Source organism: Dermochelys coriacea, chromosome 3, assembly GCF_009764565.3.
Source record: "Dermochelys coriacea isolate rDerCor1 chromosome 3, rDerCor1.pri.v4, whole genome shotgun sequence".
NCBI classification, from domain to species: domain Eukaryota; kingdom Metazoa; phylum Chordata; order Testudines; family Dermochelyidae; genus Dermochelys; species Dermochelys coriacea.
Genome location: NC_050070.1, coordinates 12,542,322 through 12,561,135, shown reverse-complemented (window position 1 = coordinate 12,561,135; position 18,814 = coordinate 12,542,322). Strand labels below are relative to the sequence as shown.

Below are 18,814 nucleotides of genomic sequence, written 5' to 3'. Positions count from 1 at the left end.
CACCCCCACTATAAAAATTGTTCCAGCACCCCTTGCTGACATTACATGGCCAGTCTTGTGCAGATCAGACTGGATAATCATAATGGTGTCTTCTGGCTTTAAAGTTTATGATTTAAAAAAAAATTGGTTCGTTTTCCCTGCCTATTAGATTTCAATCTAATAGGTCTTCTTAAAACTGTAGAGTGAGAAGAAAGAAAGAAAGAAAGAAAGAAAGAAAGAAAGAAAGAAAGAAAGAAAGAAAGAAAGAAAGAAAGAAAGCAAGCACAATTGTGCCTATATTTGTCAAAGCAAAGAAAACCATCTCAGAGACCATACTTTGATTCTGCCTTCTAACCTAAGGCATGTGTCTTTTGTTTTGTAGGTGGTACCTGTGTTGTTAACCCCACAGATCTTTTTTGCTCTGTACCCGGGCGCTTGTCTCTACTCAGCTCCACTTCTAAATACAAAGTGACCATTGCAGAGGTAAAGAGGCGCCTCTCTCCACCTGAATGCCTCAATGCTTCGCTCTTGGGAGGCATTTTGAGAAGGTAAGTTGAGGGCAGGTGTAGAAGAGTCAAGGTAGCACTGTCATTCTTTTCCTTACAGACTTTTGTCTAGATCATCATAGGTAGAGTAGATCAGAAAATGAGGGGGGGGGGCAGGTTCTGAGGAAACTTTCAGTGAAAACAAAGAAAAATATTCTTTTCATCAACATTTTCTGCAGAAAAAGATGGACTTTTCATTAAAAAAAATTAAAAATCAGCTTTTCTTTGGCAAGACCAAATGTTCCATGGAAAGCAGACCCTTTGTGTGGAAAAAATTATTTAGTCTAAAAACTAATTTCCTGTTGAAAAAGAATTTTGATGGAAAATTTTCAGCAAGCCCTAGTCACAGCCCTTACTTAGCTGCATAAGGGAATACGAGGGAGTCAGATTTTGACTCCAGCCAGGAATGAGTGAGCAGGCGCTACTTGTTCAATTCTCCCCACTCTGGGACAAAGGGGCAGAGAGAAGAGAGCAGTGGGTAGGGTCTTGTCTCCCCTCTGCCCCATTCATCAGCCAGAAGAGCTGCCTAGGTTTGCAACAAGCAGTAAGCTGATCTACTAAAAAGAGTGAAGTAACTTATTACATCTCACACAACCAGGGGGAAATGGGAGTGGATTGTGACTCAAAGGGGTGTGGGTAAGGGGTATGTCAATACTCCATAGTGAGCCTGGGAAGTGACTCAGGTTTGAGACCAGCTACCCTTCTGCCCACATACAAATCTCTAAAAGAAAAGGAGTACTTGTGGCACCTTAGAGACTAACACGTTTATTTGAGCATAAGCTTTCGTGAGCTACAGTTCACTTCATTGGATGCATCCGATGAAGTGAGCTGTAGCTCACGAAAGCTTATGCTCAAATAAATGTGTTAGTCTCTAAGGTGCCACAAGTACTCCTTTTCTTTTTGCGAATACAGACTAACACGGCTGCTACTCTGAAACCATACAAATCTCTCTGATTCAGCACCTGGCTTCTAAGTCTCTATGGGCAGGGGGTGGGGGGGGTAAGTCCAAGCCCTGTCCTTTTGCAGTGTGGACACAGGTCAAGCCACAGACCCAAGCAAGAAAGTTTGTGTACTGAAGCATGGACATGTTACTACAGCTGTGGGTCCAGCAGGTGTAAGCCCAGGGTTACAATGCAGTGTGGATGCTCAAGTGCAGGCTGGGAAACACTGAGTCCTGGATCCCACAGATCCAGGTGTACGATGCAGTGGAGACATATTCAAAGTCTCTTGAGCAGAGCTGGGTGACTAACAGGGTTTTGGATTTGTTGGACATTTTTAAAAGTAAAAAAAATATATATCATTTTAGGTTAGCGCAAAACCTTTTTTTTTTTTTTTTTGAAATTTTGAGAGACGCAAAGAGTCAAAAAGAATGTTAGTTTCAGGCCAAACAAAATGTTTCATTTTGACAAAAATTGAATGTTTTGTTTCAATGTTGACCATTTTAAAATATTTTTTAAATGTTTCAAAATAGCATTCAATAACATTTTAAAACAAAAATGTGATTTTGGACAGAAAAATTGAAACATTTCATGTAGAAAACATCAATAAACACTGTGTCTATTTGCCTGGATTTCTTTTGGCGGTGAAGATATTTCAAAAAGAACAATTTGTTGGAATCAACATGAATTCACAAAACATTTCAGTGTCACCCAATCTGCATTTTGCACCAGAAAAACTTTCAACTGACAAATTTTGTCCAGCTCTGTTCACAAGGCTATTTTTAGAGTGGCACAGTTTATGTGAAACCCTTTGTTCAGGACTGTGCTGAAAGTAAATAATTTAAAGATAGATTCTGATCACCACACCCATGCTGAATATCACCTGACACAAGTGGTACTTCAATGAGACCACTTTTAGAATAAGTCACTACTTGGTGTGAGTAAGGGAATAAGGATCTGGCCCTGACAGCTTTTTCATTGATATCAGCAGTGGTGAGATAGACCCTAAATTAGCAAAAAGGATGAATGGAAATTTTAGATTGGCATGTAATAAACAAACAAGTAAAATGAATACACAGATATTCTTCAGGAACTATTTTGGAGAAGTTGCATGGCCTGTGTTATACAGGAGGTTAGAATGGATGATCACAATGGGATTTTTTGGCATTGTAGTCTATGAATCTATGTATAAAATCAGAGTGGAATTTTTTTAATCCCATTCTCTCATGACAGAGCAAAATCCAAGAATGGGGGGCGCTGTTTACGAGAAAAATTGGACAGACTGGGACTGAATTTGCCTGCAGGAAGAAGGAAAGCAGCAAATGTCACCCTTCTGACTTCCTTGGTTGAAGGTAGGCTTTGTAATATTGTAATATAATAATACTGTCATGTAATAATGTGTTTGCAGTGTTGTAGCCATGTTGGCCCCAGAATATTAAGGAGACAAGGTGGGGGAGGTAATATATTTTATTAGACCAGCTTCTGTTGGTGAAAGACAAGTTCTGAACTCTGAGTAAGCTTGAAATCTTGTCCCTTTCACCAACGGAAGTTGGTCCAACAAAATATATTACCTCACCCATCTTTGTCTATGTAATAATTTGTATCAATATGCAATTTTCATCCCTAGATTAAAATATCTTCATCCCATTTTGTACAAAGAGGCACTGTGACTTGCCTAAGTTCATGAGGGAATCACTGGCAGAGACAGGAATTAAAACTCATGTCTCCCATCTCCCGGTCCAATAGCTTATTCATTAGATCATGCTTCCCTTCACATTTATAGGATACTTTCTAACTAGGGAATCTCACCCATTAACCAAAGAAGTGTCACCGTGCTGTTGTGAGGTAGATGAGGATTCTATACCCATTCTACAGATGGGACTATTTCTCTGGCAAATGTGTCCTTTTTGTGTGTGTCTCTTCATGAATTGCCTAGAGCTGGTTCAAAATAATTAAAATTTCCCCCCAAAAGGGGACACATTTTTCAATAAAGAATTTTTGTGAGAAAAATTCCTTTGTCAAACCTAGAATTGCCCGTGAGATTTCCAAGGATTAAGATTTCCAAGGATTTATCTGCAATTTGAAAGGCATTCAGCAAGCACTTCCTGCTGATAATTGCTGGCCTGTAGCTTGGTCATGAGCAGCTCTGTGCCCCAGAGAGGTGAGGAACAGCTCCTCCTAGGTGCTGAGAGCTCTAGTGGGAGCTCAGCACCTGACAGGATAATACCCTACATGTTGCTTCAGAACTAAACAGGGCAGCTCGGGTTTGAAAGGGGGACAATGGAATGGTCAGCACGAGTGTGGGAGTGGAGAACACACAGCACCTGGCAGGAGGGACCTAGCTCCTTGTGTGATCAAGCCTCACTAAGCACATATGACTAGTTTGCGGTTTAGGCCTTGTCTGCATTGCAGATTTGCCCAGATCACAGCTGGTTGTAATGAAGATAGATCCCTACTGTAGACAATGCCTTAGAATATAAACCTGCATATGGGGAGTAAGAACCATCCCGCCCCTTACACTCCTTTATCGGCTACCCAGAGCATAGGTGCTGGCACACAGAAGTAAGGCAGAGCTACGTGACCACTTACTCAGTAGGTGGGCAGGGGCTGGACAAAGAGGTACAGGGTGTTGGCAGAGCCTTGGTTACATCCTACTCCTACCCCAATTTGCTTGCCAGCACAGCTGGTCATGTGATGGCAGGAAGCAGTAATTTACTTCTGGGCTAAGTCAGTAGCAAATTACTTCCCTCCTGCAGTAAGGGGGAAAACAGGGAAGGGGTTGCAACTTGCAAGAGTCAGTGTGAGCTTCCCACTGCCCCTTACTCAGGGCTACTGACAAAGCCACTATCAAACCCCAGGGTGTTGGTTCTGTTCTCTGACTGCTGGAAGAGTGTGAGCCTCTAAGAATCAGGTTTCCAGAATGAGCACTCGTTTGTGATGCAAACTTCACTGTTGGCTAATGCCTGCTTAAAATTAGCTGTTTGCCTGAGCATTCCGGCTATTCAACTGGTTTGCTGGGATACTGATAGAAAGTGAACGCCAAAGGGGTGGGAACAAAGCCAAAGTGAATCCAAGTTTCTGTCTGAACAAATGTTCCTGGCAAATATGTTGAAGTATTTGCCTGGCTCTGGTGGCACATAAGTCACATTCACCTTGCATGCCCCCTGAATGCCACATTAGCACAAATTGCACTTCTTTGCCTTTTACAATCAAAGTGAAACCTGTTTATGCTACTGGTGAAGCTGTCCCCAAAAGCTCCAGGGAAATAGAACATGCTTACACCAGGAACTGGGAAGGATTATACTGGCCACATTTGACAGACAAATTACAAATCTGGGTGCCTTGTTAAACTCCCACATGATCATATAGATAACACAGCCATCACCCATGCCCTTGTCACATCTATCATACTTATCCAACAGCCATTTCTGTAGCATCTCAGAAGCTTTGATGCATTTGCCTTCCCGACACTTCTGAGAGGTAGGGAAGTGCTATTTCCCCTAATTTACAAATGAGGAACAAAACCATAGAGACTTGCCTGAGGTCACACAGGAAATCTGTAGGAAAGCAAGGAATTAAACCTGGATCTCCAGCTACCCCTCTTACCCCGGGCCATCCTTCCTCTCTTTAGTATTAAGTTATTACGATGTGCATTATATGGGGCCACAACTTAAATCAACTTGGAAACTGGTGCAGAAGGCAGCAGCCTGGCTGGTAAGCCATGCATCACATAATGAGTGCTCTACACCAGTGCTCCAGGATCTGCACTGGCTGCCTGTTAGTTTCCAGGTGGAGTTTAAGATGCTGACTGGTGACCTATAAAGCCCTAAACACCTTGAGATCAGTCTACTTGAGATGCTGCCTTTCTCATGCTGCTATAGAGGAGTTGGGATTCCCTCCAAAACCTTTTCCATTCGGCTTATGCAGAACATCTTGCCCAGTTCTGAGAGACCACTTCATCCAGTTCTCTGGGATCCAAAGCACTCAGTTCAACTCTGGATTTCATCACTTGGGTACCTTTATTTGGAATAGCGCAAAATGACACTGAGTTGATCAGACACAATCGTAGAAGATGGGTACAGGATGTACCACATATCCCAAGTTACACAAACAACCTCTTCCTTTATATACATTTACACATCATATTACATTTGCTGTACGTTAAATCACACATTTTTGGAATGGCTTGGTTACTCTGCAGGAATCAATCTCTGGACAGCATGCTCTGTCCGTTTGCTGTTTACGTGGAACCTGATCTTTACATTCCATGTTTATCTTGTGCATAGTCCCTGACATCAGGGTGTTGCTGATTATCTTAACTAGCTAGCACCGACACCCAGACTCCAGCACACTGTTTATCAAGCCCCTATTTACAACATAACCTTCTTTTGCCTTCCCAATTATGCCCACTAAAAATGAGGCAAGTTACTTATGTCAAACCAGGCCTACAAGAGGAGAGAAAAGTTGCTTGAGGAAGAGCTTTCTGGGAATATAACAGAAGGAGCCACCAGCAGGGAATTGTCCATTAAGTCCTTAGGAATTCACTCTTCCCCTTCCCTGGGTGTGAAATTGATGGAATATGTTGATCTTTGGGGCCCCTCACACAGCTCATCTAATTGCAGAAGTTCTGTGCATTTCACGAGCGGGGATGTGGTTTTTGTGGAAGCTGAAGTAGGGAAATGTTGTTTTTTGTGGCCTCTTTTGTGCAGAGGAGGGTGGCTGGTTTGCTCCAGCTGGTTGCATTTTCATCGGATTGTATTTCCGCTTCTATGTCAAGGGCACTTAGTACCAGGGCTAGGAGTTCTTTTCATGTGGCCTTGCTGAAATTGAAACAAATAAACCAAGTTGGTTGAATGTGATGGATTTCAGGAGGGAGTAAAATCCACACCTAGGTCTACCACAGCAAAGGCACAATTTCCCACCTACTTAGGACATCATTATGGTGCAGCCCGCATCAGAATGAGCTCTTTGTCCCTTCCAGGGCCTGGTTTAGATAAGTGGTTTGAGTCTGCAACAGTACTGAGCTAGTTCTTTAGAGTAGCAGGTTGTACTCTTACAGCCAACGTTCCTGGGGTCGAGCCCTGGGGTGGACTGAAGGAAGCATGCAGGAGTACAGAGATCACATTTTCTTGGAGGGGCTCCCCCACAGAAGGGAATAAGCCAGCCATAGTGTGATTTGGGGGAGGGATAGCTCAGTGGTTTGAGCATTGGCCTGCTAAACCTAGAGTTGAGAGTTCAATCCTCGAGGGGGGCCATTTAGGGATCTGGGGCAAAAATTGGGGATTGGTCCTGCTTTGAGCAGGGGGTTGGACTAGATGACCTCCTGAGGTCCCTTCCAACCTGAGATTCTATGATTCACAAGGTGAAAAATCCAAGAGTGACTATGTAATGCATCCGATGAAGTGAGCTGTAGCTCACGAAAGCTTATGCTCTAATAAATTTGTTAGTCTCTAAGGTGCCACAAGTACTCCTTTTCTTTTATCAGACAATTGGAACTTTAAACAAAGCAAAATATGACTTTAAAATCCAAGGCTTAAAAAAAGACAACCCAGGATTTTTTCTGCCAAACCCCAAGAAGACACCAGTTTTATTGTACCGTACACATGTCTTTTCAATGATCAGCTCTTCAGTATCCCTTCCCAAGTGCTGCACTTCCTGGTAAATAGGTCAGCATGGAAAACGGCTTTTTTGTCTGCCCTGATATAAAACATCATATTCTTTCTTATCCCTTTCTTTAGCCTTTGTTTTCACATCCCTCCCTCCTCCCTTCCCATCTGGTGAGTGGAAAGACAACATCCACCCCCACCTCTATTCCTTGCATAAGAGTTCTGTTGGATAGTAGCATCAGATGGGGGTAAAACCAAGGAGGAGAGGAGACTCAGATCCAGAGCTTTCCCCTCCTGGGACACTGCCTCTTCCTTCACTCCGGATAGGAGCATCCCTCAGTCTTGGCTAGGCCCAGGAGAGCTTCACGCTGCTCCTTGCACCTGCTGTCAGAAGCCTGTCAAGGTACACAGCCTGGTCCCTCCAGTGGGGCTTTCTAGAGTTGTTTGTGTCAGCTCAACCTCAGCAACTGTCCCTTTCAATCATGCAAATCTTCCCGGTCAATTGTCAAGCATTATAGGAACGTGCTGCCGTTCAGTGTCAGCTATAGCTGTAAACAAGGCAGTGGCCCAGATTTAAAGGGAAATAACGAATGGTCTCTGATGCCATCTTTTGTCTCCGACTCAGGAAAATGCTCTGGCTATTAGCAATGAAGTCATTTTTTGTGTTTAAACAGGGCAATTGATTGGAAAATGCAGGGTTTTTAATGGGAAGCTAGTATCCATCTGGAGGGACTAGTACTCCACTGAAATAAGCAATAGCCAGGAAAGGAAGAAACCAAGGTGACATCACCAAGATCATAAGCAGATGTAAAAAGAGACCTCATACAGCTCAGCTTCCATTTATTTTCAAATGAATATTTTTTTGTGAGAATTTTGATGGGAAAAAAAGGAAACATTTTAAGAGAAATTTCATGCTATGTGTTTCTTATTTTTTGATGCTATGTACAGTTAAGAACTCCCTCAAGCACTAATCAAAATAATGTGCAACACTGGCATGTATATAAAAACATAATAAAAGCTGCATCTAAATAAACAGCATGCTGGTATTGGGACAAAGGCTCAGGTCTGCTCAACAATGAGGGTGTGTGAAGAATCATACCCCATAGGCGACAATAGTTAGAACCTGAAATTTTAACACAGAAAGCTCTTTTTACATGCCATGTCTCAGTAAAGCACTATATAAAATCGACATCAGTTTTCTCTTTCCAGAAAATACATAATTTTAAAGTTATGTGTATGTGTGAATATATATGCACACAATACATGTAGACATATATACACATACCCTTTGATAGATAGATAGATAGATAGATAGATAGATAGATAGATAGATAGATAGATAGATAGATGTCATTACACCTAATTTGTACTGAAGTAGCACCCAAACAGAGCCGGAGTCCCAACTCAAGATATAAAATTCAAAACTATAATCACCTTGGCATAAGTGTCAACACAGCTATGTACTCAGCAGTGCTCCAATATACATGCAATCAATTGGTGAACAGTATTTGCAATTGTAATCACATTTGCTTTCTATTTGCCTGCATGTATTTGAAAATGTTATCCAAATGCTAACATTATTATTCTGGGCCCTGTAACACAGCTGGCCGCTTCCCATGTACCCTCCGTACGTGGCAGGTACTCCACACAAACAAAGGTTTCTCTTCCTTCTCCCAGGCCTTGCAGCCTGGAGCCTTTCTTGCTTTGGGAGGCCACTCCCAGGACTTTTCTGGCTGGAGTCTCAGAGTATGTCTACACTGCAATGTAAGCCGAGGGTTAATGGGACTCGTGTCAGTTGATCCATTCTAGGGAACCCTGAGCTTGAACATCTACATTGTATTTTACCCCTAGATTAAACATTTTCTGAGCCATGCTCTAACCTAGGGTTCTGACGTCCTCAGTTCAGTGTGCAGACATGAGTCAAAGTAACCTATCCCAGAGTCCCTTGAGTGACCATCCTAAAATGCGGCTGCTCTAGCCCTAGGACTGTGGAAAAACTTTACTGCCCATTCTGCACATTACCAGGAAGCAGCTCACTTTGCAAAAGGTTTGATCAGTTCGCTCTCCATTTCAAACCCAGGAGGCTCTCTGACTGATAGTGCGTTTGAAAATCGGTGATCAGAACTGAACGGGTTAGTGCTGACCTGAGCTACTGTCGTTTGCCAAGTGTGGGGGCAGGGGAGCTTCTGTTTTCAATAGAGTGGATTGCAGATTGTTGGGATAGAGAGCGTGATGGGTTCCCCCTGGGGTGCCCGTTGGAACTAGGATACCACTAAGCCAGCCTGTCCCACCAACCTGGGTTCCCCTTACTCTGTACTGCTGTGACTAGCTCTCAAGTCCCTTTCCAGCACACTCACAGGTAGAGACACACCCAGCTGCAACTATAGTCACATAGATGCTGAGATCAGCTCTGCATGGGAGAGCTCAGCTAAGGAATTGCCCAGCACTCAAATGCACAACCACTCTGGAGAGTAAACCCAGAATTGTATTGTCTTGTGCTGCACAGAGAATGGTACAGCGTAAGCTAATTGAAATTCGCCCTCTCCCTCAGTGTGGAGAGAGGGATGCACAGGTTTTTGCCCCCCACCCCAGTTATGAATTATACAAACTGGGCTTTGGAATAAACAAAGAACAGGTTTATTAACTACAAAAGATAGATTTTATGTGATGATAAGGAATAGCAAACAGAATAAAGCAGATTACCTTAGTAAATAACGCCCCCCGCCCCACAAACTGAGCTTAACACACTAGATAGGTAGGATATAAATTAGCAAATTCTCACCCTGAGTGATAAACAGTCTGGCAGATTCTTAAGGCGCAAGTTGCCTTGGCTTTCCCAGGTTTTCATATACAGGCTAAAGATCCTTCTAGCCAGGGACCATCACTTCCCCTTCTCACAGTTCAGTCTTTGTTCCTCAGATGTTTCCAGGTGTGTTGTTCTAGGGAGAGTGAGGACCCCCCATAATGTCATTTTCCCCCTTTTATATCTTCTCCCCACTTGCTGAAAAGCTCTTTTGCTGTGACCTGAGTCAAACAGTTCCCATTGTATAGTGCTTTCTCTGAGAGGTTTCTACTGTACACAGTTTCTGGGGTAATCCTTGTGCTTGTGTGCATTTCCTTAGTAAGCCATTAACATTGTTTGGCCTTTTTACTGTCATACCTGAAAGGCTGTTTGTGGGTGTTTTCAACCTCAGGACATGCTTCAGCTACATAGACATTGCCAAACTTCATAACTTCGCATACGACGATAACACATACAATCCAACGAGATATTACTGTCTAGCAGATCAAGACTTTTAGAATGATACCTCACAAGGCACACTTTGTATAAGGCATATCCTAATTACATGACAGTGGTGAATATTGGGGTTTCAGAGTCACAGAGAGGACTAAGGAAGTTGTGCCATGGAATTGTGGGATACTTCCAGATGACTCCCAGGGTCTGAGTCAAGCAGTGCTGCAGCTACACTGCAAAGCAATAGGGCTCAGACCCAGGGTTCTGGCTTGACTCGGGTTTGGACTCAGGACACTGAGTCCAAGCCCTGGGTTAGTGCAATTGTACATATAGATGCAAAGGAGTATTAGCCTTGAACCCCAGCTCAAACATGGGCTTACATTGCAGTGTAGACCTACCAACAGTCCTAACTCCCAGGACTCTCTGCTACAGCCAGCTCATCCCTAGAAGTCTCTAATCCCTGAGCATTTCCCCCTTCACTGCAGCCTCCTGCTGCTCTTTATAGGGCAGTCATCCTGATCTCTCCCAGATGTGGCTCATTATGTAATCAGCCCTTCAGCTTTAAAGGGGCAAGATCAGGGTTCTGTTACGCTAGGTGCTGTATAAATAGTAGAAACCAGTTTCCTTTTTCCAACTCAGCAGTATGTTTAGCTTGCTGGGGCAGTTCCTTTGTTCAGTTCAGGAGTATACTCTTGCATTCCGGATCCAGAATAAATGCTTTTAACATACAAGGCAAAATATGTTTTTGAGCAGTGATTCTCAACCAGGGATATGCGTACTCTTAGGGGTATGCAGAGTTCTTCCATGGGGTGCATCAGTTCATCTAGATATTGGCTTAGTTTTACAGCAGGCTACATCAAAAGCACTAGCGAAGTCAGTACAAACTAAAATTTCATACAGACAAAACTGAAAAAATACGTGATTTTTCAGTACTAGTGTGCTGTGACACTTTTGTATTTTTATGTTTGATTTTGTAAGTGAGGTGCGCAAGACAAATCAGACTCCCGAAAGGGGTACAGTAGTCTGGAAAGGTTGAGGACCACTGGTTTTGAGCATCCACAAACAGATTGTGCTTGCAAAAGTCGATGTCGACTTATGTCACATAATGAGTGTCATGTGATCAGTGCATGCATTTCATTGGTTCAGACATGCCATTAGGTGTATGACAATCTGATTTAGGAAGACAGTGGGGGGGGTTGCATGTGGAAATTGAAGATGTTCCTGTGGCAGAAAAAAACTTAAGGGAGATGACAACAGTATCACCCTCTAAATGGAAAGAGGTATTAGTGTAATTGACACCTCCCTCTGGCAAGTTCAGGGAATCTGGCCCCACCTTTTGGTATTTTCTGATCCCTTGGCTGCTCACTTAAGATGGGTTTCACTGGAAATTAAACTGAGGAAACCCACCCATTCAATAAACATACAAAGGAAAATTCAAAGATATGCAGCTGCAGTGAAATCCACTACCCACCCGCACAAAGCCTCAGTAATCAGACTCCAGGGAATGGGGAAAGGACCCAGCCATGGTGGTGAGATGGATGGAATCCATCTTCTCACCAGCAGGACTTCACTGCAGCCTTTTCAGAGCTGCTATTCCAACTGAAAGGCAGAAAGAGTGGCCACCGTGCCCCTCCATCCCCTACACAGTGCCCCATATCTGGGCTACAAATAATAGCAGAGCCAAGAGGCCAGAATCTGATCTCAGTTACGCTGGAGTAACTGAGATCAAGGATGTATTCACACTGAAGTGACCTGTTGTTCTTACTTTGTTTTTTAAATATATAGCTGAAAAAATTATTTTAAAAAAAGTTTTGTATAAACTGATTGACCCATTTTGTTTGCCTCCAGGGGAAGCCTTACATTTGGCCAGGGATTTTGGCTACACCTGCGAAACAGAGTTCCCAGCCAAGGCAGTAGGAGAACATCTTGCCAGACAGCATATGGAACAGAAAGAACAGACAGCGAGGAAAAAGATGATCCTAGCAACAAAGTAAGCAAGAAAAATCATTCAACACAAGAAATGTGTCCAAACGCTTTTCATTTGGATCATGGGAGGTTTACTATTATTTGTATTACAATAGCCCCCAGAGGCAGCAAGCAAGATCAAGGTCCCCTTGTTCTAAGTACTGTCAAAACACAGGAAGAGACAGCGTTTAACCAAAGAGTTTACCTTGGGATTGCTCTCAGTGCAGGGAATTAAGCATGTGCATAAGTCTTTGCAAGATTGGGGCATAAATAGGGAGGGAGCATTATTTAAATGCAGGCTCTTTGGGACAGAGGCCACCTCTGTGTTCTGTATTTGTACAGTGTCCAGCACAATCCTGCTCCATGACTAGGGCTCCAATCTGCTACGACAATACAACTAATAATTCATGATTATTCCCAATGTACAGAGGGGGAATTAACGCACGGGGGGAGGAGGGAGAGGGCAGATCCTCAGCTGGTGCAACTGTTGCAGCTCCACTAAAGTCCATGGAGCTATGACAATTCACACCAACTGAGGATCTCCACCAGAGAGATTAAGGCCCAGATTTTTAAAACAATGTATGCCTTCCTGCGCTCAGCATCGCAACGCCTAACTGAGCTGGGAGCCTAACTGATTTTCAAAAGGGATTTAGGCACTGAGGAGTCTAGATCTCGACTGTTGACGGGATTTACACTCCTAAGTTCCTAAATCCCTTTTGGAAATGAGATTTAGGTCCCTAAATACATTAGGCCTTGTGATGCCGAGCACAGCCATGCCTATAAAGATCGGGGCCTTGGTGACTTGCCCAACATCACACTGGAAGTCTGTGGCAGAACCAGGAACTGAAGCCAGCCCTCCTGAATTCCCAATTCACAAGATGACCCTGCCTCATTAGTGGCTAAAATAAATGGGAACAAACCCTGCCAGAATATAACTCATGAAATAAAGGTAATTTGCTGGGAAGAAGGTATGCATACCCATTGGACCTTACGGTTAACACATGCATGGTTACAGTTTTTCATGTACTGTTGGACCACAAGTATCTTTGTCTATCCAGAGCAGACTTTTGCTGTCATCACGTCGTTTATATGTCCAATGCTCTAAGCGAATCAGAGCCAAGACTTGGTTGCGTTCTAAGTGGCAAAGCACAGCCAGGGCTCTGAAATCTAGTGCTCTGCATGTGGAATTCCTACCGAGGCAAATAAGAGTTCCATGCACAGACTGAGAACAATGTGTGACTCAGGATATGCATGTGCATCCCTGGCTTGATGTCAAGCTTTATTCATTCATGGTACTGCAGCCCTTTGAGAACCTTGGGTACAATGAAAGACGGGAGTGCAAAGTATTGTTATTATTATACTTATGTGCTGCCCTCAAATGCATCAGCTGTCTGATGCATTTCACAACTGTAGGCATAAGTAAATAACCCAAAAGTTGCTAAACCACCACTTGGCTCATTGGGAGTTGCATAGCTATGCTTCTGGTTAAACCGTTCAGTGTTTAGGGCTTGATTGTGCCTCCAGGCATAGCCCTGAGCAAAGGGGTGGTATATGTAAGCTGCACCACCCCAGAACTACTCCAGGAGGCATGGTGAGTCAGCAACACCCCTCCAAGGCACAAATTCTTCTATTCTCTCTCCTTCCCCTCGGGAGATAGTAAATTGCCTCTGGCTTATACCACCAACAAATTACCATCCTCCCCAGGCTGGTTCAGCTCTACTGGCTGGCCCATCGGGGGACACGTTGGCCCATTCCCCTGCCACTTTCTCCATTTACCAGCCACCTGCTCACAGAGAGGGTAAGGAGTAGTGGGCACACAGAGTCCATTTACCTCTGCATATCTGGACCCACAATCCAGCCAGTCCATCTGAGGGCCTCGTAAAGAGGTTATCCTATCCACCGCACACCCCAGTGCAAATACATAGTCCAGGTCATAACCTACCCCCCATTCTGTATACACAATACGTTGATATGGATAAAATAAATAAAGAGGGAAGTAAACGGCAGTTTGAACTGGAAGTGCTCTCTGATCCTCAATGCAACCATTGCCTCTATGACCCTATAATATTTTCAGAGTCATAGAAATGCCATATTTCCCTTCCACCAGCTAAAATTACTTGCTAGTTGGTCAGTTAACCATACCTTTAAAGGTAAAGATATAATTTATCAAACCATACGAAGGGTGACGTAGTGTAATGGACTGGCTGGTGTGTATGTTACAAATGCCCTCTACCCGATGGAATTTGAACTATACCACACAGAATCATAGGCCCTAAGGTATTGTGATCCCAGATACTAGAAAAAAGGGCATCATACAAATGTCTATAATAAATAATACATCTATAATTATGCTTCTAATGAACATTCTCCATTAGCTCAAGTTTCAGAGCTGCTACTTATGGTGTAGGAGAATCTGAGCTTTAGTTTAGCAGTTGACAAGAAGTTCATAGCTGCCTTGGTGTACACCATAGTAACAACTATGAAGCTCTGGATAGTTACACTCTCTGAAATCAAACTGAAATTCCTGGGCACCATAGACACTCAAGGATATGCTGTGTCTAATCTTACCTTAATCCATTCTGTGCCACTGACAGTTCAGTTCCTCCACTTAATACAGTTGCTGGCTAGTTGCAGTACATCTTCTTACATGATGCCAGTGCATTCAATATCCTCTATCACTGTCTTCTGCCAGCTCGTCCTTGGCCTTCCTCATTTTCTCCTGGGGTGTACCCCATTCAATGCTCACACAACATGCCTCCGATCTTCCATACGGTGGACTGGACATGTCTAATCCACCTAAGCCTTCTTTCTTTGATTATATTGTCTAACAAACCCTACGGTGTCAGCTACCTTACTCTTGCTTTGTTATTTTATCTTCCCATTAAATATGTAGCTGTTTAACTAAGGAAGTAAATGAACTGGTGGGTAGGTTGCTGGGCACTGCCCTCTACTGGATACAATCAGAACTGCTTAACTGTGTATTCTTGATCAAGCTGATGAGATTTTCTGAATTTCGATAGGTTTCAGAGTAGCAGCCGAGTTAGTCTGTATTCACAAAAAGAAAAGGAGTACTTGTGGCACCCTAGAGACTAACAAATTTATTTGAGCATAAGCTTTCGTGAGCATCCGATGAAGTGAGCTGTAGCTCACGAAAGCTTATGCTCAAATAAATTTGTTAGTCTCTAGGGTGCCACAAGTCCTCCTTTTCTTTTTTCTGAATTTCAAGTGCTTGATAAAATATGAAAAATGCTGACAAAATTTCCCCCAGGAAAATGTTCTGGTTTTTCAATCAGCTTGTGGAAATTTCTTAACAACCGAAAAATGTCATGGAAATGTCAACATTTTTTGAAATTTTGAAAAATCAGCAAAAATGTTTTTTTCTACTTGTTTGAGTGTTTATTTTACTACCACTAGTTATTTATCTTCTGCTGAATATTACACTTCAGCTCAAGGGGTAGGGGACTTTGATTACAGAGCAATAAGGTTTGAGTTCTAGCCTTACTGACTCTGTGAAGTTTCAAATATTTATTATTTATATTCCAGTAATGCCCGGGATGATCAATTATGGACCAGAACCACTGCTCCCTCTAAGCTGTGCATGTGTGTGCGTGCACACAGATCCTAAACCCTGTGCACATGGTGAAACACCGTGCACACAACAATGAAATACTATATCGGAGCCAGGCCGAAATATCATTTACGGGCGACTTTTGACATTGTTCGCCCACCATTTAACAACACTGCCAGATTCTATTAGCTGGCAATGAGGGGAAAGGGATAATGTATAATGTATAAGCATTTTACTCGCTTGGGTGCATTTGTCTCATGACGCACAAATTTGAACTCTGCTTCAAAAATTTGCACAGAAGAAATTTTTTGTGCACACGGCCTGTGAGAAATTAGAGGGAACATCAGAACCCCATTGTACTAGGAACTGCACATACAGAACAAAAAAAGTCTGTGAACCAAGGAGTTTATAATCTAATAAACTGTGATGCACTGTACAGGGACAATCATGAAGTTGTAGGTGACCAGGGACGTGTTACAGGATCAAAAGCTGTAGAACACCAGCATGCAATAGTCCAAAACTCATACCACTGACTTAAAGTGGAGAGAAACAGGATACCACTTTGATTGTCATTCACTGTAGATATAATCAAATGTTGAAAATCCATAAACACACCAGAGGCAGATAGCCCTTGATAAACTCTTTCAATTCCCCAAGGAGCCATAAAAAACAATTACTCTGTCAGAGCCACAAAGCCCACATGGCAACTTCAATTATGTACACAAATCTAGCACAGAGTCACTTCACATGCATGCACTGTTTAAAAGCGCCTCTTTCTCAAAAGAGCAATTGAGCCCTCAGACAAGCCAGATGCACTGCAGAAATATCTACCTGTAAAAAACCTAACAAACCTCTGGCACAAAAGAGGTGATGTCCTGCTATGCCATCAGCTCTATATCTTCCGCTCCATTGCATCACCATCATTCAGCTAAGGACACAAAATACAGCTATGGAACTAAGGTAATATGGTGATCAATACATTAGCATTACTTTCATTGACACACAGATCGATCGATAGGTAGTTAAACATTTGAGTGAGTTATTCTAAGCCAGCAATGGTTGCTTGCTTGTTTTCTCCCATATTTCTTTAAGCATCAGAGAAAGTAATTAGAGATTACTAAGGATATATTGTTCAGCACCTGAATTTAGGCCCTGTATTGAGAGAAAAATTGAGAAAACAGTGATCTGCTCACAGTTACAAATATTCCAGGTGTAGCAAAAGAGGCTACATTCATCGAATGAAATGATTTCTGTGAATTCTTGACTGAGCTCTAATTTACATTAACATACACATAAAGTGAGTCAAACTTCAGGTTAAAAGAAAAGGAGTACTTGTGGCACCTTAGAGACTAACAAATTTATTTGAGCATAAGCTTTCATGAGCTACAGCTCACTTTCATTCAGGTCAGTCAGGTCTGAAATTTGGGTGTGAGTTCTGGTTGGTTCTAATATCACACAGACTGGTTTGCCCATCCCTGGCAGCCAAGGAAGTAATGTTTCATGTGCAACTTGAGCAGATTTGTGGTAGAGCCACCGAGGAGAGTACATTCAGCTGGGTAGACACCCAGTCTCCCATTTGCAGACCTTCAATGCATTTGCAAAATTGAATAGCGGGTTGGACATCTGACCACTTGCCCCATCTGATTTTCACCCAAAATTCAGCTGCAGGTGTAAAAGGGTGGATGTGCATTTTGTGGATGCAACGGAAAAAAAGGAGCAAATTTTGTGGCTGCAACTTGCACCCAGCACAGGAAATAACCATTTTGGATATGAGTTCTTGTGGCACCTTATAGACTAACACATTTATTAGAGCATAAGCTTTTGTGGGCTACAGCCCACTTCATCGGTTGCATAGAATGGAACATATAGTAAGATAGATAGATAGATATGCATACAGATAAGTTGGAAGTTACCATACAAACTGTGAGAGGCTAATTAGTTAAGATAAGCTATTATCAGCAGGAGAAAAAAACTTTTGTAGTGATATCTAGTTTGCATATTAATTCCAGCTAAAACCTCTTCAGTGCATCATCAAAGATTTACAACCTATCCTGAAAAATGATCCCTCACTCTCACAGATCTTGGGAGACAGACCAGTCCTCACTTACAGAGAGCCCCCCAAACTGAAGCAAATACTCACGAGCAACCACACAACAAAAACACTAACCCAGGAACCTATCCTTGGAACAAAGCCCAGTGCCAACTCTGTCCACATATTTATTCAAGTGACATCATCATAGGACCTAATCACATTAGCCACGCCATCAGGGGCTCGTTCACCTGCACATCTACCAATGTGATATATGCCATCATGTGCCAGCAATGCCCCTCTGCCATGTACATTGGCCAAACCAGACAGTCTCTACGCAAAAGAATACATGGACACAAAACTGACATCAGGAATCATAACATTCAAAAACTGGTAGAAGAACACTTCATCCTCTCTGGCCACTCAGTAAGATTTAAGGGTGGCAATTTTGCAACAGAAAACCTTCAAAAACAGACTCCAAAGATAAACTGCTGAGCTTGAATTAATATGCAAACTAGATACCATTAACCTGGGTTTGAATAGAGACTGGGAGTGGCTGGGTCATTGCACATATTGAATCTATTTCCTTAAGTTAAGTATCCTCACACCTTCTTGTCAACTGTCTAAATGGGCCATCTTGATTATCACTACAAAAGTTTTTTTCTCCTGCTGATAATAGCTCATCTTAACTAATTAGCCTCTCAGTGTGTATGGTAACTTCCAACTTATCTGCAAAAAAGAAAAGGAGTACCCGTGGCACCTTAGAGACTAACAAATTTATTAGAGCATAAGCTTTCGTGAGCTACAGCTCACTTCATCGGATGCATCCAATGAAGTGAGCTGTAGCTCACGAAAGCTTATGCTCAAATAAATTTGTTAGTCTCTAAGATACCACAAGTACTCCTTTTCTTTTTTGCAAATACAGACTAACACGGCTGCTCTTCCAACT

General features: G+C 42.6%; 1 protein-coding gene across 2 annotated transcripts in view; it reads left to right on the top strand.

The window, feature by feature from the left end:
• TFAP2D (transcription factor AP-2 delta) overlaps nucleotides 1–18,814 on the top strand; it is a 59,416-nt gene that overhangs the window by 16,527 nt on the left and 24,075 nt on the right. For both annotated transcript variants that reach the window (XM_038393743.2, XM_043510119.1), the window contains 3 exons: nucleotides 362–527; nucleotides 2,696–2,814; nucleotides 12,152–12,293. In XM_038393743.2, the coding sequence (XP_038249671.1) occupies nucleotides 362–527; nucleotides 2,696–2,814; nucleotides 12,152–12,293 (427 nt within the window). The remainder of the gene's footprint in view (nucleotides 1–361; nucleotides 528–2,695; nucleotides 2,815–12,151; nucleotides 12,294–18,814) is intronic.